The 27,573-nt window shown below is 32.0% G+C and overlaps 1 protein-coding gene across 1 annotated transcript in view; it reads right to left on the bottom strand.

Moving 5' to 3' along the window:
- Positions 1–3,812: 3,812 nt before the first annotated feature.
- LOC143072046 (scavenger receptor cysteine-rich domain-containing protein DMBT1-like) overlaps positions 3,813–27,573 on the bottom strand; it is a 61,304-nt gene continuing 37,543 nt past the window's right edge. The window contains exons 14-23 of the mRNA XM_076246827.1: positions 26,797–26,984; positions 24,246–24,384; positions 22,959–23,146; positions 21,115–21,253; positions 17,452–17,639; positions 13,283–13,421; positions 9,118–9,305; positions 7,825–7,963; positions 6,946–7,133; positions 3,813–5,124 (exon numbers count right to left, since the gene is read on the bottom strand). Of these exons, the coding sequence (XP_076102942.1) occupies positions 4,550–5,124; positions 6,946–7,133; positions 7,825–7,963; positions 9,118–9,305; positions 13,283–13,421; positions 17,452–17,639; positions 21,115–21,253; positions 22,959–23,146; positions 24,246–24,384; positions 26,797–26,984 (2,071 nt within the window). The 3' untranslated portion in view covers positions 3,813–4,549. The remainder of the gene's footprint in view (positions 5,125–6,945; positions 7,134–7,824; positions 7,964–9,117; positions 9,306–13,282; positions 13,422–17,451; positions 17,640–21,114; positions 21,254–22,958; positions 23,147–24,245; positions 24,385–26,796; positions 26,985–27,573) is intronic.

Below are 27,573 nucleotides of genomic sequence, written 5' to 3' on the forward strand. Positions count from 1 at the left end.
CACAATTGTAGTTCGCATGAACCATAAACCGCGCCAACTCTGTTGAAGGTGTCTTTACCTTAAGTCAAAAGTCCTATGTCAGGGCCATGAGACAGTTCATATTATTCAACAACAATCTCCATTTAAGAACATACTATAAACCTCTAGTACTATTCAAGGATACCAGCAAAAGGCTTATGTGTCTTCTTACGCACACTAACCATATACTATAAGTCAATAATATTTGGTTTAGATCAGCACACCATTACAGAAACAATTAGCTGCAAATGGATTCTATCAAGTTTCTCCAATGTTGAATGCAGTGCCTACTTACGGTATCATCCCCGTCGAGTCTATGGCAAATCCCACATTTATCACTCCAATTATGACAACCTCGTCCGCTTCTGGAGCTCTAATATGCTTCCCATAACATCAAGTTGGCTCCATTGACCGATCCAGGAAAGGGCAGAGGAAAGAAAAAGAGTGTGACAACACCTCTTCTTCAGACTCTTCACTGGAGAGAGAATATACCTTGTGGCAAGAAATTGTTTGTGCAAGGGACCGGAGCCGAAGCCCACAGCTGCCAAAAATTCAAAAACTCAATTGAAGAGGATCCATCTCTAGGAAGGCGCTCAATTACCAATTTGAACGAACTGCCGGTAGATGACAATGGAAAATCAGGAAACATGTGTGTAGGCCCCAGATTGCCAGGGCGATGTTGGCTTTGAGTACGCTCGCATGGTAAACACAGATAATGATTCCAAGGCCTTAAAAAAGCATTCATTTGGAGCAGCGCTTCAGCAAGGAAGACGATCAAACCAGATTGGAACCAAAACATTCCGTCGAGGATGTAAAGACAAAGATTCTTCAAGGCATGTAATAGAGAGGAACCCAGAAACATTCAACAAGGCGTTAAAACAATTGAAAACCTCAAAAGCAAACCAGATGGCGATATATGGATAAAAAAGTGCCAATTATGACCATCGACCACCGATAAAGAAAATATGAGCAGTCCTTTGGATTATGAGTTGCATAACCTCACACAAATTGTCACAAAACTAGATGATGTTATGCTTTCAACTAATCAGCATAACTTCGGATTGGCCGATCAATATAATCTCGGTTCTTCTGATAAAATAATCATGGAAGATCACCAGTTCAATGGAAGATCACCTGATCGATATAAACAGGATTGCATTTTAGGACCATGCTAGCTGAAATGTTGCAAATTGGTTACGCACGTAGTTGGAAAAGGAAATAGTTGCCCCTTAACCATTTTAAATGATGGCAATCGTCTAATCCGCCTGAAGAAAGGTACACCTATTGATTACATAGAATATTTTGACGATGTAGTGGGTACGGCAGATGCAAACGCGATGACGTGGCATTGAAGAGACACGAGACATGGTGCCCTTGGCACTGCCTCAATGTTCAGATGAGTTACCTACTATTCCACTACATTTAACCGACCTATATTAACGTCAATCGACTCGTTTCAACCTATTTCATTCCAAACATTAAAATTAAAAGCGTTTAAATTACAATAACATGTAACATTATGATATTGATTAACATTTTGAATTTCACTATTTGTTTTTGTATATGCAGCTATATTTGCAACTTATGTGTTATAGAAATACCCAAATTATTTGTTTTATACTTTAGAATTAATTGATAACAAATTTAGGAACATGAAGTCCATTTTTAAAGAATCATTACTTTAATTTCCGAAATTATATAGAATACTTTTAGGACAATCTTGAATTTTTTACCGTTTTTCCGCCATCTTGAAAATGGCAGCCATATTGGATTTTTCAGAGTGGGTCCATAGCTGAAATCAAAGGGTATATTACCAAGAACTTTTTATGCAAAGTTTCATGCTTTCCTCATCAAGTGAGCAATTCTGCTCTAAATCTGCACCAATCGGCCGGACTATAAGCAACTGACTTGAGACTCTGTTAACGGTATTTTACACGGATTAACACTCTCAGGGGTTAATAATGAAACGTATCTTTGTTGTTTAATTAGAACTTCTATTGAAACGTGATTCGTACAGTATGAGATGTACTTTAAATTAATTTAATTATTCTGTATTTGAAACTTAACCATAATTGTTTGATTTACAATTTAAAGATAGGAGATATATTGTCTTCTTTGTCGGAATTAATATGCAAACATTCTTTTTTATTGGATTGTGGTTCATGAACACGTACACAAACAGTAATTGCTATTATGTAAGGTGAGCTGTAGACACGGTGGTCGGTAATTCATTGTTTAATTGACACATACAATCAGAGAAGCAAGTTATGTTATTAGTACGTTATCTTTCGTTAATAAATTTATGAAAGGTAAAACCAAAGACACTACATCCGACTTAAAATCCATCTTTATCAATAAACGATTAAGATTCATCCCATTACTCGCGAGTACTCGAGTATTATGATCAAGTATCCAAGTATTAAATTTAAGATTCCTAATCATATGATCATGATTCCGACTAACATATTGACCTGAACCAGAAATTTCATTTCTATTATACTTTTGTTATTTACTACTCATAACCATGGTGATGGATCGTATTTTTGCTCTTAAAATATTACACGTATGTAGATAATTTGGAAACTCTTGTACTAATACCAAAAACCATTTTTTTTAAAACATACATTAAAACTCCAAACAAGATATGACATGCAAGCCTCTGCGTTGAAGACCGTAAAATTATCTATAATTGTTTACTTTTGTAAACTGTTTAATGAATGGAGAGATGTCTTATTGGCACTCATACATATCTTCCGATATATATTTATTAGGTTTAAGTTATAGATAATGCATATTTTAAGGTGTTTCTTGTCGTAGAATACACCGAGGGGTGTCAGGATTGATCAAATGAAAGACCGACCGGAGGGAGGTCTTTCTTTGAACTATCCTGACACCCCGAGGTGTGATCTACGACAAGAAAAACCTTAAAATATGCATTAACTGACTTATATACCGTCAACAAATATTAATTTGATAAAGATTTGTAAAATTAAGTATCCTATTTTACCAACACCTACAGTGGGATATTCCTTTTTAATGCGTTCAGGTTCAGGTTTTAATACACCCTGCGGCTCATTTACAATGTGAAATAAATGATTTAGATATAAACCTTTTAAAAATTGTTATCCATATACAATAAAAATATTACTGTAACTGCATGAAGTAAGACACACATGTATTGTTACCATCCGATAACGGTGTATGGCAAATACAAGACACATTGTGAGTTATTTATTGTACCACTTAGCTTATGGAAAAGGGGGAGGGGGTATGTTTTTTTTCTATTTGTTATGGTATTTCTGTCGCGGAAAAGTGGTCAATTTTAGTTGAATCGAATGAAAAATTCAGAAAGATTGTCTTTTGAATAGCAGTACATTTTATTAAAAGATAATCAGGATATAATTATATACCCTCCGCACCCGATCCTTTCGTGAGTTACGTTAATGTTATTCAATAGAATATCAGATTATCTAATTAGTTGATCAGTTGAAAGAGTAAAAGGCATACATACAATTTAAAAGTTAAGAAATGACACGAAGACGAATATGAATACATGTAGGTCACAGCATGATTTCCTATTCAAGGTGTATCGTTCTGAACATGCATGCAATATTTGCCACTGGACGTTAACCAAGCAACTAAAAATCAATCAACCTATTCAGTTGACTCAATAAGATTTTCATAATCTTACACACGAGTACGTTAAATCTAAATTTATTTTATGAAAGTCTACATTAAAATTCATCTGACATATATGATAATGTTTCTTTATTATAGCGATAAATCAACAAAACTTCACATTATTTGTTTCTAAAATTAAAATGCGGGACTACAATGACGGTTTCTTTTGAACTTTAAAAAATAAATTTCAAAATCAGCAACAAAAAACTATTAGACGAATAAAGTAAATCATAGATTGCATGTTTATCAAGGAAAATAACGACCTTACACAGGTCGTTATTTTATGCCTTGGAGCATATATCATTGAAACATGGTATCGTCCGGGTTGATTCCGAAAAAGAATGACCTGACATTCTGAAAGAAAATAACTCCATATAGGTATATATATGAATGTGTTTAAACATTATACTCGTAAAATGTGTACAATATGTTTGTAAACAAATGGTAACGTCTATAATAATATGTTTGAATTATTTCTTGATATTTAAATATGTGACGACAATTAAAATTAATGCTTAACACATCATGTTAAAAAGAAGGCATAATAGAATAACCAACCTACTAAACATCATTTATTACACATACACAAAATTGAATAGCAACTTTTGAAAAAAAAGTAAGTAATTCGAAACTAACACTAAAATTAATATTATTTGTCTGTTTCCAACATGCCAATGTTTATCGGTGGTGCCATATCAGACTGAATATCAAAATGCTTGAAACCTGTTGTGATCATATACATATAACGATACTTAGTTAAAGGCTTTTTTGTCACGTAACGGAATCAGCACTATCCGGATATATAGATCGTGTTCTGAAAATTCAGGCATATCCGCATACAATAAATTAGTTACGCAGCTGATTCAGGCATATCCGAATGAGAATGTCTTATCGCCCTTGGATCAGGCATGTCTGAATGAACCCTCATTGTCAAACTTGTTGCAGGCATAGCCGGGGAAGCATTAATTGTTTCGCTTGATTCAAGCACGTTCGAATTTCCGCTTGTGTTTCTCAGCTCGCAGTAATCATGTTGTTGCTCTGTATTAGAAGTAGATTCTCCTTGACTTGGTTCCAGATAATCTGAATTTGAACAAGACAAACTAAGTTCCATGTTATTAATTCTGTCATAATGATCATTACTTGAGCGAGAAACTATTGTATTACGATTTTCAGCTTCTCCAAGGGGTCTTCTATTTCTTGGAGGAGATCGATTGTTCGGTTCGCCAAAGGACCTTTCAGGTCCTGGGGTCGATCGATGTTCAGGTTCTGTATTGGATCTTGCAGTTCTAAATTGAGAGCTACGTCGTCGAAACCAGCAAACTAGCAAGGTAGCAACAGCACCAATTAGAACAACAACAACACCAAGTATAACAACAACAACAACACTAACTGTTGGTTGTGTGACATCTTCATTCGGTGTGACACCTGTTGATAAGAAATTTAAGTTTGATTAAGAAATAATTCATGGGGGCTTGAATACATCGTGATTTTACCACGGGTTGGCCCTTTATGACAAATATTTTACCCTGAGTGATAGCGAGGGGTAAAATATCGGCATAAAGGGACAACCCGTGATAAAATATAGATATATTCAAGCCCCAATGAATTATTTCGATTCTAATAGGACAAATACGGCAATTCTTTTGGATCAAAGCGCTCTAGGTGGAGGCTGATATTTGCCGTTCCCATAAATAAACGCACCATTCAATTCGCGTAAAAGAATGGAACAAACTGAATAAGTGACATACTTAAACTGTTTACAATAATGTATTTAGATAATTGATTTAATGAAAATTTACTCAAATGTCTTATATGTTTAAAAACAATTGGCTTATATCACAATTTAGCATCGTTTATTTACGTTTTCTTGTTGTGATGATTTTCGGTTTCACAAGCGTGTATTTTCCCGTAAAATGCTTATATTCTGAAGTCGTTGTTCTATGACGTCGGGTAGCTCATTCATTAAAATATACATATGACGTTGGGGTACAATAGGAACAGCCCTAGCAATATATTCATATTTTACCACGGGTGTGTACTCAAAAGCGTTTGAAGGACGTCAAGTTAGAATATTAAGTATAACATCCCCTTCCAACATTAGCAGTCTTGATGTTAAGAGTGTGTAAATTAAAAGGTCATAATGTAAAGAAAAATATCGTCCTTGATCTACGAGACAGTCTATTTTTTTATATTGATAAAACAAATTGCCAACATGAAAGAATAGGAAATAGCAAAAGATCGACGACAAAGGAAATTTCGATGTGGTAAGTTCCGTATAGTTTAAGCAAAAGCTTAATTTGAAATATCAAGTACCTGACTTCGTAAATGAATTTACATAATGTATAGTAAAAATTGGTTTAATTCTTATTGTAAGCAAGCTAATCTCCTGACATTTGCATATACTTTTATGATATTGACACATCATTGTTACGTCAACATGAATCAACAGATGCTCGAGTTTCAACGATTGAGACTCAGCAAATTGCATTGTATTTCTAGCATTATCACAATAAAACAAATAACTATTTCAACATGACTTATAAAATCTAAATACACAAATTAAAAGTTTAAATGCAAAAGCCAAAATTACAAATATAACAGTAGCACAATAACGCACTGGCGGAATGTATAGTTACTTTATATGTTTAATTTAATTTGACACTGGAAGCTTAGCTGTAAAGTGTACCATAACAAGTAAGGTATTGTTTTCGCTCACTAACTTTAAATTCCTTTTTATAACAGATTTTTTAACTGTTTATAAATTCTTAAAAACCTTTACTATATTTATCAAAAGATATAAATAGTTTGTTTTGAAGTTTAATTGTACACTGCACAGAAAGCTTAAGACTGAACGACATGAACATCGCCATAAAAAAGATAATCACAGATGCTCACAAAAAGGGAATGAATCATGCTTTACAAGTGATATCCACCGGGTTTCTGATGTAAGTACACATCTGCTCCAAGTAATCATATTCAGGAAACAAAGGACGTATCTTTTTGAGGTTAAAACAATTGGAACATATAGGTAAAACAAATACATGTACTCCATAATCTCAGCCAGTTCTTGATTGAATCAATTACATTTTTGAAAGTATTATAACAACTATAAAAATTAGACCTTTTCATTTAATAGCTTTGTGAGTATTTCCTCTATTTAAAGGAAATAAAATTTGGCAAAAAAAACAAGGAATAGTGAATCAACTGGAAGATACATATCCCGTATATGTTTTGACAGTAACATACCTTCATCTTCTTTTGAACAGTTGAGAAAACAGTGAATTCCAACATCATGATAATGACTACAGCTTAATGTATCTGTAGTGTAGATACACTTCAGTAATGTTATTTCTGAACCTGAGCATTTGACTTCAGTTAACCAAATAGTACCTTGTCCATCCCTAATAAGATCAGCTGGCTGCATGATTCCTGAACTATAACAATAAAAGGTGTATAAGGCTCAGACATTTTTAAATACAAGTTGAGGGAGTATAATCAAGTCAAATACTTTTCACATTCAGTGTTAGAGAAATCAACTTCCTAACTGTTACAGCAGATTATACACACATCATTGGTCTGTATACAAAATATTGATTCATTAATCGGATTGATTTTTTTTTGTGAAAACGCCATCTGTTCTGCAATTAATTCCAATGATCATTTGGGTCAATAGTGAACTGTATGCATAATGATGTATCGCAATGACACATCCTTGTCAAGTTATTCATCAACAAACATGATGAAAAGCAATGACATTAAAATATGACGTGCACATGTCGTCATGATACGAATATGAGTTCTACTTACCACATTTATGCAATCACTACGTCACTTATTTAAACCGGTTATAAAACCATGATAAGAATGGAGATCAACGCTTACCCAGGACTGCGAAAATGGCATTAGGTTAAACTCAACTGGAATGAACCTTTCTTAAAATACACATACGATGTGTAAATAATTAAGGCGTCATATCAGTTAGTATCATTTTTGACATAATTATCTCATTAACAGTAAAATTAAACTATTTGTTATCATCTTTAACATAATATTGATTACTGGAATGTTTTGATAGGGATATAGTTAAATTTTGGATAAGGAATCTGATTCAGACGTAATACACACCAATATCCAAGCTGTTTACAGGCTACTTCTGCATCAACATTATCAAAGTATCTATCGCAAACTGTTCCCCATTCACCTTTATAACGAACTTCTAGTCGTCCTTGATTTTCGGCAAAACCATCAGTAATGCGTAAACTATCTGTAGAGGAGAAGAATTAATAAAATTCAGAAACACTCGCCGTGAGAGGTGTTTAAATTTATGTACTTTTTAAAGATTTAAATGTTTTCGTTCGACTTATTGTTGATAAATATCTTTGATAATGAATTGGTTTCTCATATTATTAAATGCTAATGACAACGAAGATTACAATACATTGTTACTTGAATATACAAAAATGTGAAATGCGAACCTATGAGACAACTCCCAATCCAAACTTAGAAATTTAATCTCTCATGTCTTCAACATGGTGTCTTGACTCACAACGAACAGCAGGCCAACAAGGGCTCTAAACATAACTAGTGTTAAACAATTCAAACAGAAAAAAACCAACGGTATAATATATGTTAGAAAAACAAGAGATAATGATGAATCACATCAACAAATGACAATAGCTGGATTTTAAAATTCCCGAAAAGTACAAACCATTGCAGCGGGAATGATCATTTAAATAAAATCAAAGGTTTTCAATTGTAATGTTAAATTCAACCGGAACTTGTTTGGTATAAGTAATGACGTACAGACTTGCATAGATGTAGATGTATTCCGTCCGTATTTCATACATTTTTTTGTACATGTAGATTAAAAACACATCATTTCACTAAACCGGTACGAAATAAATAAATTCAGCATAGAAACCAGGATTGAAATTTCGTATATACGCCAGAGGCGGGTTTCGTCTACAAAGACACATCAAAGACGCTCAAATTAAAAAAAGTTAGAAATTCCAAATAAAGTACGAAGTTGAAGAGCATTGAGTACCAAAAGTTCTTAACGTTTTGCTAACAACAGCTGAGGTTAAAACACGTGTGTCATTCTAAAGAGACAGTTGTTTTCCCCCAAAATCGCCACAAAAATAAGACGTTTGTAAGCATATTGTTGTCGCACTTTTTGAATGCCTATTTCAAAAAATTTGCACCGTAATCAACAATCTTAAAGTCGGTTCATGCCAATAAGACAAAAGTCTCGACAACTACATTGCACATTTTCAAGATTTGCTCGTATGAAATGGATATAAGGGTGTTTATCCAACATCCAGTGGCGCATCACTTCAAATTAAGGACAAAAACGTTTACCAAAGCCATGTGAATTGTGTGATAGCATTGCTTTCAGCTTTGATTTAACCAAATATTTACCTTGATCATTTGCTGAACAGCTGAGAAAACAATGAACGCCAACATCATGATGATGATTACATTGTAACGTATCTGTATTGTATTCACAGTTCAGTAATTTACTTTCTGAACCAGAGCACTTTACTTCAGTTAACCAAATAGCATTGCGGCCATTCCTAATAAGATCATATGGCTGCATGATTCCTGAACTGTAAATAAAAGGAGGTTTCATACAGAGTAACATATTATCATGTACTTTTTATGGAAATTAAATCTGAAATGTATCGACAATCATCAAATAAGGTATTACATGTATAAACTAAACCGTCCAATCGTACTTAATTTCAAATTAAAAATTTTGAACGATTCGTCCCATTGTTGGATATTACTTAAGATGGATTCTTACAGATATAGCAATTTTATTTTTCCACGATTGAATGTTTTTTCATATACTATGCAATAGCCTCTGTAAAAAAACATGGTAACAGTCATTTAAATTTGTACATAAAGGCAGCAGTAGTATTCCGCTGTTCAAAACTCTTAAATCCATGAACAAAACAAAATCAGGGTAGCATACTAAAACTGAGGGAAACGCATTAAATATAAGAGGAGAACAACGACACAACATTAAAATGTAACACACACAGAAACGGCCTAAGCTTTAGACAAAATCCGATGAGAATAGTAAGTATAACATCAAACCCAAATACATGAATTTGGGATAGAAAGTACCGTGACACTTCCTATAGTAATGTGAATTCACACTCAAATATAAGAGAAAACAAACGACACAACGGATACACAACGTAAAAATATAACACACACAGACACGAATTATAATATAGCAATGGCCATATTCTTGACTTTGTAGAGGACATTTTTAAAGAAAAAAATGGTGTTTTGAACCTAGTTTTGTGGCATTCCACACCTCGCACTTTAATGGCAATGTTAAATATAACATTAAATTAACAGGACTACAATACAAATAAAGTGGAGAACATATTAGACAAAGCAACACACAAATAAAAGCTAACAAAAGGCATTAGGTTTAAAATACTATACGCCAGAAACGCGCCTATTCCACACAAGACTTACCAGTGACGCCCATATATAAAAGTTCGAAAGTCAAAACAAGAACAAAGTTGTACAGCACTGATGATAAAAAATTCCAAAGAAATTGTGCCAAATACGGCAAGGGTTTTCTGCCTTGGATAAGAACATCCTTAGAACAATTTATGCTATTGCAAACAGTAAATTCTATCATCATTTATCAAGTGAATATAAAAAAAATATACATGATAAAACTGAAGTATAACTTATTACAGAAACAAAACACAGATACATTGCATAAACCAACTAAAAAATAGACATACCCGACTGAGTCAAGGCCTCAACGCAAAAAGTGAAAACAAAATAAACGTCAAATACGAAATGGTGAAAATGCACAAAAATCACGTCACATTTGAAATTCTAAAACAGCACAAAAAATACGTTATATTTAAATGACTTAAACTATATCTCAAAAATAAGATAATATTAGGATTGATTTAAGATTGTATTTGAAACTAAATACTGATATAACATGTAATAACAATGCACCTAGCTATACTTCATGTTAATATCAAACTGAGGTAGTAATTAAATATATTATATAGCCATGTCCGGTTTGTTTTGATTCTAACTTCAAACGTAAAATATCGTTCAGATTACGTTGAACAAAATCAAATCTAATAAATGAATTAATTTTCTTTACCATTACACATAAATATGATAGTAAGACGTCAACACATTTGACAAAATCCGATGAGAATTACACGTGTTTGCATAAATATATACTTGATGTTTTTCAAGCCATTGAATGTATTTTGAAAGGTTTGTTCTTCATTTATTACAAAATTAACATTAAAATGGTAAATAAAACACGAGTAAAGTCAGTTTTATTCATATTTATTAAATTTCGGCTCCAATTTCCTCAACACAACACTGCTGCACACAAACACATATATTTTTTTTTTCATAAGTTTCTTAAAAGCGGTGTTTTGATTTTGTTTTTAATTTGACATAAGATGGTCAAAACAATGAGATTTAAAAAAATAATATGGGTCACCAGACTATTTGTTGACCTGAAACGTTTTTTCGAACCCTAACGACACAGTGAGAACAGCTGTTTTTTGTATATCTGATAGAATTGTGTTTACAAAGTGTGACACATGTTGTTAAAATTCCACAGAATAATACTGTTTCACAAGACAATCAAATGAAAGCAATTTCAGTTACTACGAACAACAGTTACCGTGGCACCAGGACAAGAAGATGGAAAACATTATGTGTTTTGCTTTTTTTTCTGGTATGAAAGAATTACTACAGACAAAAAGAGATGAATTACAATGATTGCATAGCTACAAAACATGGCTGTTATGTAAATGTAAACATATATTAAGATAATGCGATATATATTAGCATTACTGTTGTCTGAAATGAGCAAAATAAATCACTCAGCAGTTAGCAGAAATCACCATATATTTTTTTTCTTACAACTCACAATTAATAGAGACCTTACCTGTCACGCAAGTAAATGATAAAAAAAAATATGTCACGACTTTGTGACCTTGTCCTTTATTAATAATTTAAGTTCTATTAAACAAAATGATAATTTTAGTTGTCTAAGTAACATAACAAAAACATGATGAAATTATAACTTTTTCAATTTTTTTTTAACTTTCCTCAATAATTAAGCATACAGACTGGTATATTTCAGAATATGTATATTGTTACTCCACCGATTCAGTTAAATACTGATTGATAGTCATCGCATCATTAAAGTTCACTGTATTCTAAGTCAAAATTATCAATCCCTCCATATTGAATACTACAGGTTGCTACCAATTTGATATATCATATTGCTATTAGTGGCATTACGAATAAAATACCAGTTATTTTCCTCGATTCATTTAAACTGTCACAGCTTTATATATAACATCCCTCTAATAGGTTTGACAACTGCTACCTGAGTGGTGTTACTAATTTTTGAAGGACGTCTTGTTCGAAAATCAAAATCTTAACATTGATCTATATATGTATTATAAATTTGAGAAGGGATTTGCTTAATGTTACAAGCACTAAAGCAACCGTTAACGTCAATTTCTATTTACTATGTTGTTCCATCTTTATCATTTGAACTACGTGGGGCCTCTTTCTTTTCCTTTTATTTCAATTCCTCTGGGTTTTCTGGTTATTTCTTTGCCTCTGGGTTTTCTGGTTATTTCTTTGCCTCTTCAGTTATTATTCAAACTTTCAAAAAACTTTCAGCGTACATTTTTGTGGAGATCATCTGATGCTACATTTACCTAAAAGTTTATTGTATTTGTAATGAAAAGGTGTGATATTTAATATAACAGTGCAAAATAAATCTAATCATGCATAAAAACCAATTTCAAACGATTATAAACCGGACTAACAAAGGCACTCATTAAGCGAATACTATCATAGTGTGATATAAGGCCAGAATGCGTTTTACTCTTAAACAATATAAACCGTAGACCATAATAGAAGGGAACAGAAGAAAGAAAAACAAGAGGTGTGGGTCAAGTAATTTATACAAGACACGAAACCATACACCTTCTCCACCCAGTGAAATGAGTATTGAAAATATGAATAGAAAAATTAAAATAGCTTACCATGTGCAGCTTTGATTTGATAACAATTCAACCAGCTCGATTGCTTTTCCTCGTTTCTACGCTGTTACACAATCAATATTTGCAGGTTACATGCACTGCAGCTACTAGTACTACGATATGGTATGGGCAAAAAGATCCACGGCCTTCTACTTATGGTCCAAGGTCGTATGTCCGTACTATCAACAAAGGGACAGTAATACATCTTAACGAACAGATTCTGCGCTAGGTGGTGAGCCAGATCTGACCACCGACCTTCCCTTTTTTTTAACGAAACGCTTCTAGCACTGTCTGAGATTAGAGGCAGCATTTTTCCAACTCACAAGCTGTAAGTTGGAGAACAGACGACAACGGAACGGGTACCCATATATATATATATATATAGGCGATATATCCTAAGACTATAACAGGGAACCAGTTTAACATCGGTAACACGTCGTTATCTCCCTTAATATCGGAAACTACCTTAAACAACAATTTTCGCATCTTTCGGCATTAAGCGTGATACAAACCAATATCCGAGCTGTCTACATGCTGCTTCAGCATCCACATCCCCAAAGTTCTTGTAACATATTGTTCCCCATTCACCTCTATAGTTAATTTCAAGTCGTCCTTGATTCAAAGCGTAACCATCAGCAATACGCAATTCATCTACAGAGAAGAAAATTCTATTATAATGATTTTCAATATGTGTGAGAGTTGTTTCAACATTTCTGTGTTTTATTGACGATATTTGAACCCACCTAACACACAATTAAACTATATATCTAAGCTGTAATATCCGTTTTTTGCGCTCGTAAAACAATTTAGTATTGTTCAATTTCCGTCAATTCAAGATCAAGGACGAATAAGGGCATATTTGTTTTAAAGATTTCAGCTAAATTGTATATTCTTATTTTTATGTTATAAATTCAAGGACGTCATCATTCTATACTTATAGCATAAAGTTGAACTGTCTTTAATCAAACACATTTCAAAATACTTTACGTGCGATTTGATAGATAGCACATGTTTCCTGAAATTCGAGTAAAAGTTAACAAAAAGAGTGAAAACGCAATGTTTTGTTTCTGATTGAATTGCTTATCACTTAAAACTAAGTAAAACCCTCTAATAACTACTAACAAAGCAGTTTTTGACTCGCCTTTTAATTTCACAAAGATGTTTATATGTCAAAAGCGCTTATAGAATTGTCAGTTGGTTCGAAAGAGTACACCAGTAAGACAGATTTGTACCTGTATTTAACAGTTGTACTAATTATACTATAGCTTCAATAGTCCTAAACATGGTAAACACAACCATCGCCATCTTTTTTGAAATATATATGCATTTGATCTGTGTTTTGATTCTACCACTATCAATACCCAAAGACATTTCTACGACTACATGTCTTACTCAGATACGATGATGTTTATACCATAAGTTAAGAATTGGCATACTTAGTTCTGCTAAAGAAATAGGATGCTGATGATCAGGTGAAGTCTAAATGGATAATTGACATTGTGTTACGTTACAAATAAATAATACTGATACCGAGAACTGACAGTCCTCAATAGTATCGTAGTAATTTTAATCGTTTACTTCGGTAAGACAATTGAAACTTAGGAATTACATTTTGTACATGTACTACAAAAGAGAATATGTGAAAATATCACATGATTGTCAATTTGAATTGCAAGTATAAAAGTTATTGACAGATATCAATGTCTATTGTATGACAGTTTTGTTTTAAAAAAGTCCAATGTTACTTGCACAGTTTTAATAGATGTGCACAATTAGTATTCTTTACCTGACTCACCAAAACATAGATACTCTTTCTATTTAGTTTTATGAAATACACGAAAAAGGTTTTTAAAGTAATTAAGACACATGATATCGTTACAGAATTGGATTGTTTCGTGATAATAGTAACAATTCTGGAGAATCGGGTTAGGAACACAAAAATAATTTGTCATTTATATAAGTTTAAGCCACTTTATCAAGACAAATATCATGTAATCTAAACCTGGGTTTTTTTTCACACTAATATTTGTTTTTCAGAAAAAAGTTCAAAAAAGACTGTAGAGGAAACTGAAGTCAGTTCGATATTAATGGAACCAAGTAGAAAAGTGATTTCAGCAAAGATTGAAGAGTTATCTGACGAACACGTGTAATAAAAATTCTTGTCACTAACTGGATCTGTCGCATACCTCAATCAATATATGCGATAGCTTTAGAATCTACTTCTATTTAGATGAATAAGAGTAACAGAAAATTCCCGGAAGGACTGAAATGATTCAATGGATGTCTCAAAAAAGTAACACATATGAACATTGGCATTGTCATCCATTTTTAATCAGAGTTTAGTTTAAACATATTTTATTTGCTGAATTAAAGCAAAATGGATTACACACACAAATCATACTTATGAAGTCTTCTCCATTAAATCAGAGATACTTGGGGACATGACATTTTTAGCCAAACAGTATGTACTATAATTTGATACTTTCCACAGTGGTCAATGTTTATATGCAGATTATTAGTCATCAGTTGCTAATCAAGTTCACCTACCAAATTACAATCTATATAACGGATTGGTGTACACATTTTTTTACACACATTATTATCAACTGCAATAATGGTTCTTTTAATGTTCGTTGACTTTCATTTTAAAGAAAAGTTTTCAACTATTTAAATTTAAAGAAGTACCAGCCATGTATCAATGTTTTTTTTTTATAATATACACTTCCCGTTGACTTTAAACGTTTCCCCTGTTAAAAAAAGGAGATTGTAAATTAAGGAGATTGAGTGCAGAATAAGAGACCGTTTGAAATGATGTTTAATAAAGTATGACTTAATCCCAGTTTTCAAATTTAACAGAGACACGTTCTGATTATCAATTTGAGTAATTTTTTTTTCTGTAATTACAAAAAAATCGAGATAAATTAACATAATTAATACCCATGGAAATTAAATATAAAACATTAAAAGTCGAAAAGAAGCATCTATCTGATAACGACACACAGAATCAATTCAAATATCAAATAACAAAAGGTTCATTAAATTTTGCAAAGTATATCGGAAAATCAAAGTAATTGTCAAAACCATGAAATACAAGTATATACAAGTTATTTATACAACTCAAATAAATCGTATGCTAGATAGGTTAAGATACGCATATAAACGTGATCTTATGACTGTGAAAGTTAGGCGGGAATCTTAATAATCACGTAATATATACAAATCCAGATTTCTTTCGTTTTTCATCATCTTAGAAATATTTGATATTGATCAAATTTACATTGAATGCATTTCAGTTTAGGAATACTTAGTTAAAACTTGAGTAACATAGTTATTACAATTGCTTGGTTAGTAATAACCGGTCCCGTTACGTGCGTACGTCGAGTTAGGTACGTATGTCATCTTATTGGAAATCTCTTATATAAGGTTATTTGAAAATAACTTCAACTTGCTTCATCATAAAGCCATATGACCTTTTACAAAGTAAGTTTGCAGATGATCTTGAAAAATAACAACCAGAAGTGACCTTAAGAAAACCGGTAGTAGTTATTTTTGCACTATTTTTTATATAAAGAACTTGGAATCCATATCTTTTGTAATATATATACATCAATTTCTCACTGAAGACTAGAAATGACTTACGCTGTACGGAAGTGGCAAATTATATTCCCGTTCTACATACAAAGTTATATAGACACGATATATTGTTGAAATTAACGTGAAAAAAGCTATCATATGGAACTAGATTCTTTACAATAACTTTGATGTGGAAAGGCCTTCCTTTAAAATTATATTTTTTTTTTCTTCCGCCAAGTTTTTGAAAAAATATTTTCACAATATGTCGCTTAGATATTTTCTTATATACCATCACACAGACCTTGCAAAAACTGGAAGTAGCCATTTTTGATATTTTTTCGTTAAAAAGTATTCAGAGTTCATATATTTTGTAATTTAAAAACACTTACCTATTACTCAAAACTAGAAATGACTTTCGATAAACCGGTAGTAGCCAATTTTCTCCTGGTTGAATGACCAAACTATATAGAAACTATATTTTTTGGGAATCAATGTGAAAGAAACTATCATATGAGACTGGAAAAGACAGTTTCTTCACTTGAAGTAGCAAACAGTCTCCCTTATTTCACTCAAAAGTATATCAAAACCATAAATGTATCGCATCAGTTTACAGTTACTAGCTTCTTTTCAAAATTCATTTGATGTGGAAAAACCTTTTAACTGTTCGCTGAACAATTGTATTTTTTTTTAAATGTTTGGTTTACGAAAAAAATATTTGTGACGTTACAACGTTTCGCTGTCATGCCAAGACAATAACATCATTTCGCGTAATTTCCGATTTTTTAATTTTACAATGAAAAATTATTTTAGATGGACTGATTTGTTTGTTTTGCTGTAGAATAGAGATACATATATTGTTTCTGAATCTTGGCTGCGTAAACTGGGGTGATTGATGTCGAACATTGACATCATCTGGTAACATAAAACTTATCGAAACATGGAAAAACCTTTTGTGTATATTCCTGCGTTCGTACTAAAGGTAGATATATTATGATTATACTGGTTGACGATAATCTCATTAGAATGATTGTTATCAAACGTCCAGTGGTATGTTAAAAGCATTTTTTCATAAGTTTGCTTCAATCATTTTTGTTTTACATAATTATACCTCCATCTTCTGTCGAACAACTCAGAAAACAATGTACGCCAACATCTTTATAGTGACTACAGAGTGATAAGTCGTTATTGTAGGTACAGTTCAATAATACCCTTTCTGAACCAGTGCACTGTACGTCATTCAACCAAATAGCACCGTTACCATAACGAATGATATCAGCTGGATGCATGATTCCTGAGCTATAAATAGAGGAAAGCTATTTATGAGTATATTAACGGTAATTTTAATATGGGGACTTATATACCTATATGGAGTTATTTTCTTTCAGAACGTCAGGTCATTCTTTTTCAGAATCAACCCGGACGATACCATGTTCCAATGGTATATGCTCCAAGGCATAAAATAATGACCTGTGTAAGTTCATTATTTTCCTTGATTAACATGCAATCTATGATTTACTTCAAAATTATATTCGTCTAATAGTGTTTTTTTTTTGCCGATTTTGAAATTTATTTTCTAAAGTTCAACCGATGATAGATGTAAAAGAAACCGTCATTGTAGACCCGCAATTATTTTTAGAAACAAATAACGTCAAGTTTTGTAGATTTATCGCTATAATAAAGGAACATTATCATATAGATCAGATGAATTTTAATGTAGACTTTCATAAAAAAAAATCCAGATTTAACATATTCGTGTGTAAGATTTTGAAAATCTTATTGTGTCACACTGAATAGGTTGATTGCTTAACGTTCAGTGGCAAATATTTCATGCATGTTCAGAACGATACACACTGAATAGGAAATCATACTGTGACCTACATGTATTTATATTCGTCTTCGTGTCAGTTCGTAACCTTTTAAAATTCATGTATACATTTTACTCTATCAAATGATCAACTAAACAATTATCTAAGGCCGTGTTCACATTGACCTAAATTCGGTGTTGTGTAAGTGTAACTCACACGTAAACTAAACACAATTGCGTTCCCATTGATAAAATTCAATGTTTACATGTAGTTTAAATCATGTTTTACCTACACACAGTCGATAGTCAATGTAGGCCTTGTGTAGGTTAAGTGTACACAAAACTTGGCATTAAGGACATTAGTTTTATCGTGTATACATTTAAGGAGGAAACTATTTTACAGTAAACTTTATATTTTTGATAATTATTAGTCGTCTAAATTTTACATATTTTTTTTTGTTAAAAAAAATTAACGTATTTTAATAACCTCTAATCAAGACTCAAAGCAGCATCATTGCCGAACCCATAAGGCAGCAAACAATTGATTTTCGGGGGGGGGGGCTATTATAGTTGAGTATAAAACATGAAGGCAAGGGGGTGGGGGTGATGAGCTATGGATTTTGTTTTGGAAATTTTTTTCCAGTTTTTGGCCCTGAAAAAAAATTGTTTGTTTCACCCTCAGCTGCCACTATATATAATGCTAAAATTGATTTTCACTTGTTACCAAAATTTGTTCTGAAAGAAAATCAATAGCTCACGCTCCCCTCCCCCTCCACAAAAAACTGAAGTAAATAGTTGCTGCCTAATTCATTTTAAAAGGTCTTCCCGAATCGACTTGACGTACACAGAAATATTCGCCACTGGTCTTTACTCAAAAAAACGATTCACGCATAAATGCATGACTAAAAAAAGTTTGAGGTAAATGCTATGTTTGTCTAGTATCTCAGAGCCGTTTGATAACAAGTAAAATAAATAAAAAAACGTTACCCTATTCCTTTACCAAATACTCCTTGGCGACGAAATACCATTTGAAGCGAAAAAGGCTTTCATAAAGTAGCAACCACTTAACTTAAAAAAAGGGGGAGGGTTATTTTTTTTTAACTGAGTCAGATTTTTTTCGCGCGTACGTTTTTATTCCTTTTTTTTCGATGCTGGTGATCAAATAATTTTTTTCAATATTTAACACTATAATCATGATAATGTATGGGGAAACTCTTGATTCAGAATAAAAAATTTTATCATCTGTATGACCATTTTTTTATTTTATCAAATTGGGGATCAGAATATTTCCCCCCACCCCCCTTTTGAAGTCAAATGGTTGTTCCCTTACCGGTAGAAAAATTTTCCAAATTCCAAATTCAGTTCTACGTAATGAACATTTAAATGACATATAGTTTACAAGTGGGAACAAATCTTATGTACAGGTAGCTAAACAAAGTGTATAGATGTGAACAAATGTAATGTGAAACCAGTGTACACTACACTAAACCAATTGTAAACATGTTTACTCTACACGGCGTTTGGTGTGAACACGGCCTTATATTCTATTGAATAACACGAAAAGGTCGGGTGCGGAGGGTATATAATTGTATCCTGATTATTTTTTAATAAAATGTATTGCTGTTCGAAAGACAATATTTCTGAATTTTTATTCGATTCAAGTAAAATGGTAAAATAAATAACAACTTTTCTGCGATAGAAATAACATAACAAAACGAAAAAACATACCCCTCCCCCTTTTCCATGAGCTAAGTGATACAATAAATAACTTACAATGTGTCTTGTATTTGTCATACACCGTTATCGGATGGTAACAATACATTTGTGTCTTACTTCATGCAGTTACAGTAATATTTTTATTGTGTATGGATTACAATTTATAAAAGGTTTATATAAATTATTTAGTGAGTTTTATTTCACATTTTAAATGAGCCGCAGGGCGTATTAAACCTGAACGCATTAGAAAGGAATATCCCACTTTAGTGTTGTCGGTAAAAAAGGATACTTAATTTTTCAAATCTTTATAAAATTAATATATTTTGACGGTATGTAACTAAGATAATGCATATTTTAAGGTTTTTCTTGTCGTAGAACACACCTCGGGGTGTCAGGATTGTTCAAAGAAAGACCTCCCTCCGGTCGGTCTTTCATTTGATCAATCCTGTCACCCCTCGGTGTGTTCTACGACAAGAAAAACCTTCAAATATGCATTATCTATAGCATAAACACTTTCTAATTCTGCTGAATATGGAATATTGTTTCATCATATACATGTTCTCAAATGTATCAATATAAACTATTTGGACCATTTCTGTCTGAGTCGCTTCATAAATTATATATTTTGTGTAAAATGGACTTAATATATACACACGATACTCATTGATTTATATACTTTTATATGCTGCTGAAATTATAGGCGAGTGAAATTCAAACCTAAAAATATGTGTAATGCACCTATAGCCTACAAAAACGTTTCAAAATCAGAAATCACTATCTCATATGTTAATATAACCACGATATAAATTGTTAATCCGTTATAAGAATAAAAAACCTGATGATATTATATTATAATATTAGGATGTATCAATTGTAGCATTTCCTATACTATACATGTACGTGGTTTATCATAATAGTAAAAAAACATGTTACCATTGTCGAAAATAATTTATACGAATACACTTTTGTATCTTATTTTGAAATGTATCTTTTATCAGGGAATTAGGATTTTTTAAGGGGGGCGTGAGCGGGGTGGATTTTGTTCAAATACAATATTTTTATTGTTTGAAGTTATATTTCGATTGTTAAACGTAAGATGCATAATTAAAAGAAACTTTTTTGTTTTGTTTTGTCCAATCTTTGGACATACAATTTCGAATTTCTAAACTATACGATTCTTCCTAGATTCACTTAAAAAAACCCGGTTAAAATCAAAACGGAATTTACATCTGGGTTAAATGTAATACCAACCAATATCCAAGCTGTCTACATGCTACTTCTGCATCAGCATCCTCAAAGTTACTATCACATACTGTTCCCCATTCACCTTTATAATTGATTTCCAGTCTTCCTTGATTCCCAGCATATCCTGCAGAAATTCTGAGTTCACCTGCAGACAACACATGTTTCAATAACTTTAGACAAAGGATCGTTTATGAGTTCCTTCAAACTTTGATTATTTCGGTGACACATACTTTTCCTATAGAACTATGTTAGCACATTGGTTTAACATGATTAAAAAAAAGTTTTGTTTCCTATACTGACTAGTCGAAACGTTTACAATTAAAAAGAATTCAGAATTTCATTAAATTCTTGCATCGCTAGTTTAAAGTTAACAACATTTATTAACGAAGAGTATATTATTGCATTCCCGTTTGAAGGGTGCTTAAAAAACGAGAACAAAACCAATTCAATTGCAACCTATTGCAGATTATACATGTATATCATTTTACCCTGCAATTGGGTGTCCCACTATACAGATACAGCCTTTCAGATATCACTATGCTGTATCTGTATACTATACAGATATCGCTTTAAAGCTCCGTCCACTGCGGGAATGAGTATTGTTTGAACCTGTGTGACCTCAGAATGTGTATTCCAGTTTCATTCCAATGACGATGACAATTGTCGATTTCAAAACTTGAATGTGTATGATTGTGTTACAAAATCAACCATATCAATTTCAGCATGCATGTTTAGTGAATGTCAAGTCTGAAGCGTAGAACAACTCGTACACTTCTGTTTCAAATTTGACAATGTTTTGCTATTTGTTTTTATTGTTGAAAATCGTTGTTATGTTGAAAAAATATAATTATTAACCTTGAGCGATGTATTATTATGGACAATTCGAGATTCTTTTTTTGCGATCCCGTCTTCAGCGTAATGTGTGATTTTGATATCACTACACAGGCCTCAAGGGATTACAAATTGAAAATAAATGCTAAATATGTTAGTTTTTGTGTCTTTCAAAACAAAATTAATATACAGAATTCATTGCAGGATAAAGACAATAACTGTATAGTGTCTTTAAATATCAGCTGTATTTGTACTCGGCTCGAAACAGGTGTAATAGCTAGATAGAAGCTGGCATACACCTTGTTTCCTAGCCTCTTACAAATACAGCTGATATTTAAAGACACTAAAGAGTTATTGTCTATGTTGCGATGTACATCCTGTTATCATGATACCCTAAATAATCTTAAAAATTAAATGAAAATCCCTTACTTGAACATGTTAAGTATGTAATCTCTTATAATCAGAGAGTGTACGTAGAACAACCCCCCAAGTTGTCTTACTTGTAAAATATTGTAGGCATCATAGCAAGACAAACTACACGTAATAAACGATTTAAGCAGGAAAATAACGCGAACAATGGGCAAGCGATTTATTCTCTCACGAAGACACAATTGAATACTTTCTGAATGTTTTTAAACTCCAGTCAGTTTACATACTATACATGTAGAAGAACGTGTTCATGGGGTTCTTTTCCAAAATACTGTATATTTCCATTTTGATAATTCGACCATCTGAAAACGCCAATTGGATAGAAAACTTGTTCCCTTAACCAAACGTACTTTTTTATAATGTATTTAATTTGCACTCTGCACTGTGCATCACATTGCTGAATAAGCACTATCCGTTTTCTATTAACACGACATGTGTATTGACTATTTCACAGTAGGTATTCAGGATTTTGTCATATGAATGAAGTTTTATCGAATTTCAAATGGTATTTTACATACATATTCAATATAAGTTCAAGTACAGAGGTATGTAGATTTGTTTTTGTTATTTTGTGTTTATTAAGATCATACCTTCATCTTTGGCTGTACAGCTGAGAAAACAATGTATGCCAACATCATCATGGTGACTACATTGTGATGTGTCTATCTTGTAGGTACAATTAAGTAATTTACCTTCCGAACCTGAGCACATCACGTCCTTTAACCAAATGGCATTATTACCATTACTTATAATACCAGGCGGGTGCATTATTCCTGAACTGTAAATTAATGGAAGATTACAAAGTATAAGATAGCTACTGTGTAGAGATCTGTATTCTCTAGAGTACTTAGATTTAAAATTGAATACTCGCAAACATATTTGCACAACCAATTGATCAAAGAAAACTTAGCTTTATATAATAAAATTAACTCAACTGCAAAACTGATTCTGTAGGTGATGCAGTAACGTTTGTCACTATTGATAAAATCAAATATATGTTTGTCGAATTGATTCTTAAGTGTACTCACTATCAATTAATGAAGAATTAACGTGAACCGTTTATAAACATTGTCAAGTTCCATTTCAAGATCAAGGTGGCATTGCTGACCACTTTATTTTTTATTTAAATAATGTTCAACCCCAATGATACCTGCAGCAATTGGTAAGTATAGCTTTTCTATTATATCTATTTACAACTAAGCCTGTGTTCCGTTTAAAACAAACCAACATTATTCTAAACGTATACGAATCGATGTATGTATTAACGTATATGCAAATGAACCATTATAATTGTTATGATTGGTTAGAAATTTTTTTAGAGTATGCGAGGTAGAATATAAATTGTTAACCGATACTTAACCGATACTTTTGAACTAAAATAACGGTATATGTTACTGATTCCTTGAATAAAAATACATGTTCGAAAATCAATACATCATTCAATTACTATAATTTTCTAAGTGTAATATACGTATAGCACAATACAATGATATACAAGGATGCGGTATGAGTCCTTATTAGACAACTCTTCTTTCAAGTCATAATTTGTAAAAGTTTGAAATATTATATTCTTACTAGGTAATTTGTATGAACATACTTTCACCAGTCAAGTGTTGCTGTTTCATTTTTTATTCCATTGATTTTCATATGTTTATTGGCTTAATGCTGACTGAAGACTTTAACCTCTAACTTTAAAAGTTAGCCTCTATTATCCAACAAGAAATTTTGATTGCACAACTTAGCTGTAAAAAACTTATTCCAATCTTTGGACATACAATTTCGAATTTCTAAACTATACGATTCTTCCTAGATTCACTTAAAAAAAACCCGGTTAAAATCAAAACGGAATTTACATCTGGGTTAAATGTAATACACACCAATAGCCGAGCTGTCTACATGCTACTTCAGCATCAATATTCTCAAAGTCATTCGCACATACTGTTCCCCATTCACCTTTATATTTAACCTCAAGTCGTCCTTGGTTCACAGCAAAACCCGAAATAATACGTAAATCACCTGCAAAAAAAAATGTGCTTGATATGTATTATATATGTTGTTTTAAACAATTTACCGATTTCATATAGCCGGGAGGTTTGGCTAGCTTTAAAACCAGATTTTGTCCGCCATTTTGTTTTTACATTTCCTTAACAAAGTCAAAATATGACAGTCGTTCCTGATTAGTTCTTGAACAGTATGATGTTGCTTGTATGTTTTGCTCTATATTGTTCCTATCGCTCCTTTGATTTCCTCTTATCTTTGAATTTTAATGTGGTTCTAGTTTGTTTTCTTTCAATCAATTCGTGACTTTCAAACACTGTTATACAACTATTGCCTTTATCTCAACTGGAAAGAAACCCTGTTTTTAGAAATAGCGGATATTGAACGGTTTTTGAAGTCTTGTATTGCTGAATATAAACGCATTTTCTAAGATACATAACGGAAATTAGCACATCGATTCCCTATTTGAAAAAAAAATATCATATCAAATTCCTTCAACTAACAAGACCAATACAAAGGAGGAGACCACACTGACCAATAATGGCTTCTGATTTACAAAATTACTTAAAATTCAAACTAATCAATTTTTTTATAAAAACAATTGACAATAATTTTTACAAAAAAAAAATATTTACATATTATTTAAAAAAAAAAACATTCTTGTGTTGCACCCTTATAGATTGATGTTCAAATAACTTAATGTATAAGAAAGAACTTTAAAAGTTTCAATATTTAGACAAATTCATACATATTAAACCTCAGGTTAGGAATAATGTTTGTTAAGGTTGGTGCGATTGTTGTTTTTTTTTTGCATAGCCAAGAGAAAAAAAATAATATACTTGACTGTAAATTGTCTATTCATGTAATAAGGTTTTTCTAATATATGATCGAAATGATAAAAGATAATGATTTCTAATTAAAAAATAATTGTGATACCCAGCTTGAGGAAATCACAATATTGTGAATCTACTATTTACTTATACCTTACAGTGATAAATTTTGAAAAATGATAATTTGATTCTTCAAATGTCAAACATCGAAAAATGAAATGTTCGGGGTTTGCGCAGGAAAAAAAAATATTTCTCTTTTCAAACGACTACTGTAGCCTAAACCAATATATATAAAAACATGGTAAATTGACAGATTAAAAAATTATAGATATAAACACCAAAAAAAAACCCATTTTCTTCGACCTAAATGCAATACAGGTTTGATAACATAAATGTACATTCTATCAAGAGATAGGACGAAAGTGGATAAAAAATTAAATTAGAGTCAGTATACGATAACTGTTAAACAAACAGAATGTTCACTTTAGCATTCAACACTTCAGAAAAAACCTCAAAATGCCATAATTACTGGATATAATGGCAAATAGGGTCTACATGTACTATTACAGGTTCGCTCTCATCCATTATGGAATTTACCGACCCCGTTTGTATCTTATTATGATTTATTTGTTATTTCGTATTGCCTCATTTGAAGACAAAATGTGTTATGACTTGATATCTTAATAAATGTACTTGTTGACTATATTCGACTGTATACTAACATTGATAAATTAACATGAGAATAGAACAATCATTGCGTCCTACTGATACCATAATTACTTGCATAATATTAGTTCGATTCAGTATCCTTTCATGACTGACAACATAATTTCAGTCTACAAATGTTTAATCAATATATGCGATATAAAGATAAAGAAATAACTTTTAACATTTCAGTGAATAACATATATACTTTGACAAAGATTGTAATACATGTATAAGTGTATGGTCTAAAACATCTGTTCGTGTGCATGTTTTCTTTTAATGTGGACCATGTTCACAGTCGAATATGAACAATTAATTATAAAGTATTTTGTGTTAGGAAAATTAGAAAACCCATATACTTTATCGTCTGACCAATTGGTTATGAAAATAGATTATTGACATTTAGAAGATTCAGGGAAGTGTTATAAAAATTTCATTTGACACATCTTTTGTAAACATTGTCAAATGTACGTTTTGGACGATTCAAAACAGAATTAACGCGAACAATGATTAAGCGTTTATTGTCGAATACAGGAACACCAATGAATATTTTCCAACCAAAGTAAACAATCGGCTGTTTACCTATGAGACTGTGTTTTTTTGCACTATTACCTTCACTCGAAATCACAATAACTTGGATACGAAAATTAACACAAACCTTAACGCGGGTTTTGTTAAAGTAATAATTGTGAACCCTACACATGTAACTCTATATATGCTAACGTTAAAGTAGTTTATAAATGTCATTGTATGTTTTCAAAATATTCTTGGATGCATGTTGTGTTATCAAGTGTCTACTTGTAGTTTGTATACATATGAAGAGCAAGCAACAGTACATAAGTCACAAAACTTGTAATAGCAGGGCATACAATACGTATGTTGACAAAATTCATACCTTCATCTTCTGCTGAACAGCTTAAAAAACAATGGACACCAACATCATCATGATGATTGCACTGTTGTATATTATTATTGAAGGAACAGTTTTGTAATTTACTCTCTGAACCAGAACACTTGACATCATTAAACCAAATGACACCGTCACCATTGCTGATGATATGAGCTGGATGCATTATTCCTGAACTGTAAATAAATTAAAGATACACGGGGTTAGCTATTTCTGTAGCTACTTTCTAATTCAGTAACATCATATATATTGAGTCGAATACAGTATATCATTTTAACAACTGTTCGCATAAATGCAACGTTGCATACATTAATAATATTCATCCCAAACCGAACTGATTCTTTGTTTACGTGCAATCTGTTTTGCTGTTGTGAATACGCTTTATATTTTTCTTAATTGAATGTCAAAATGTTCCCAGTCATGTTATCATGTTAAGATTGAACCCCACCTTTCCAAGCATTTTTGGCTTAGTGAGATTGTCAAAAAAATTAGAACCTCATTATGATTAATATTGATTATTTTAAAATAGTTGCAAGAACAGTATAATTATGTATGGCTATATACAAACAAAACCCAAGCCTATTAAAATTAAACTTTGGATTCTATAGCGTGTGAAATTTACTTGACCTGCAAACCCGAAAACTTGAAACTGTCGTATGCTATCTAACTGGATATATATTATTTGTTACTTGCGCAAATGATCAATATATTATGCAGATGAATTTAATTTGTAGTATTATACTTATTTTATAACAAAACACAATG

This window comes from Mytilus galloprovincialis, chromosome 4, assembly GCF_965363235.1.
Source record: "Mytilus galloprovincialis chromosome 4, xbMytGall1.hap1.1, whole genome shotgun sequence".
Taxonomy (NCBI): domain Eukaryota; kingdom Metazoa; phylum Mollusca; class Bivalvia; order Mytilida; family Mytilidae; genus Mytilus; species Mytilus galloprovincialis.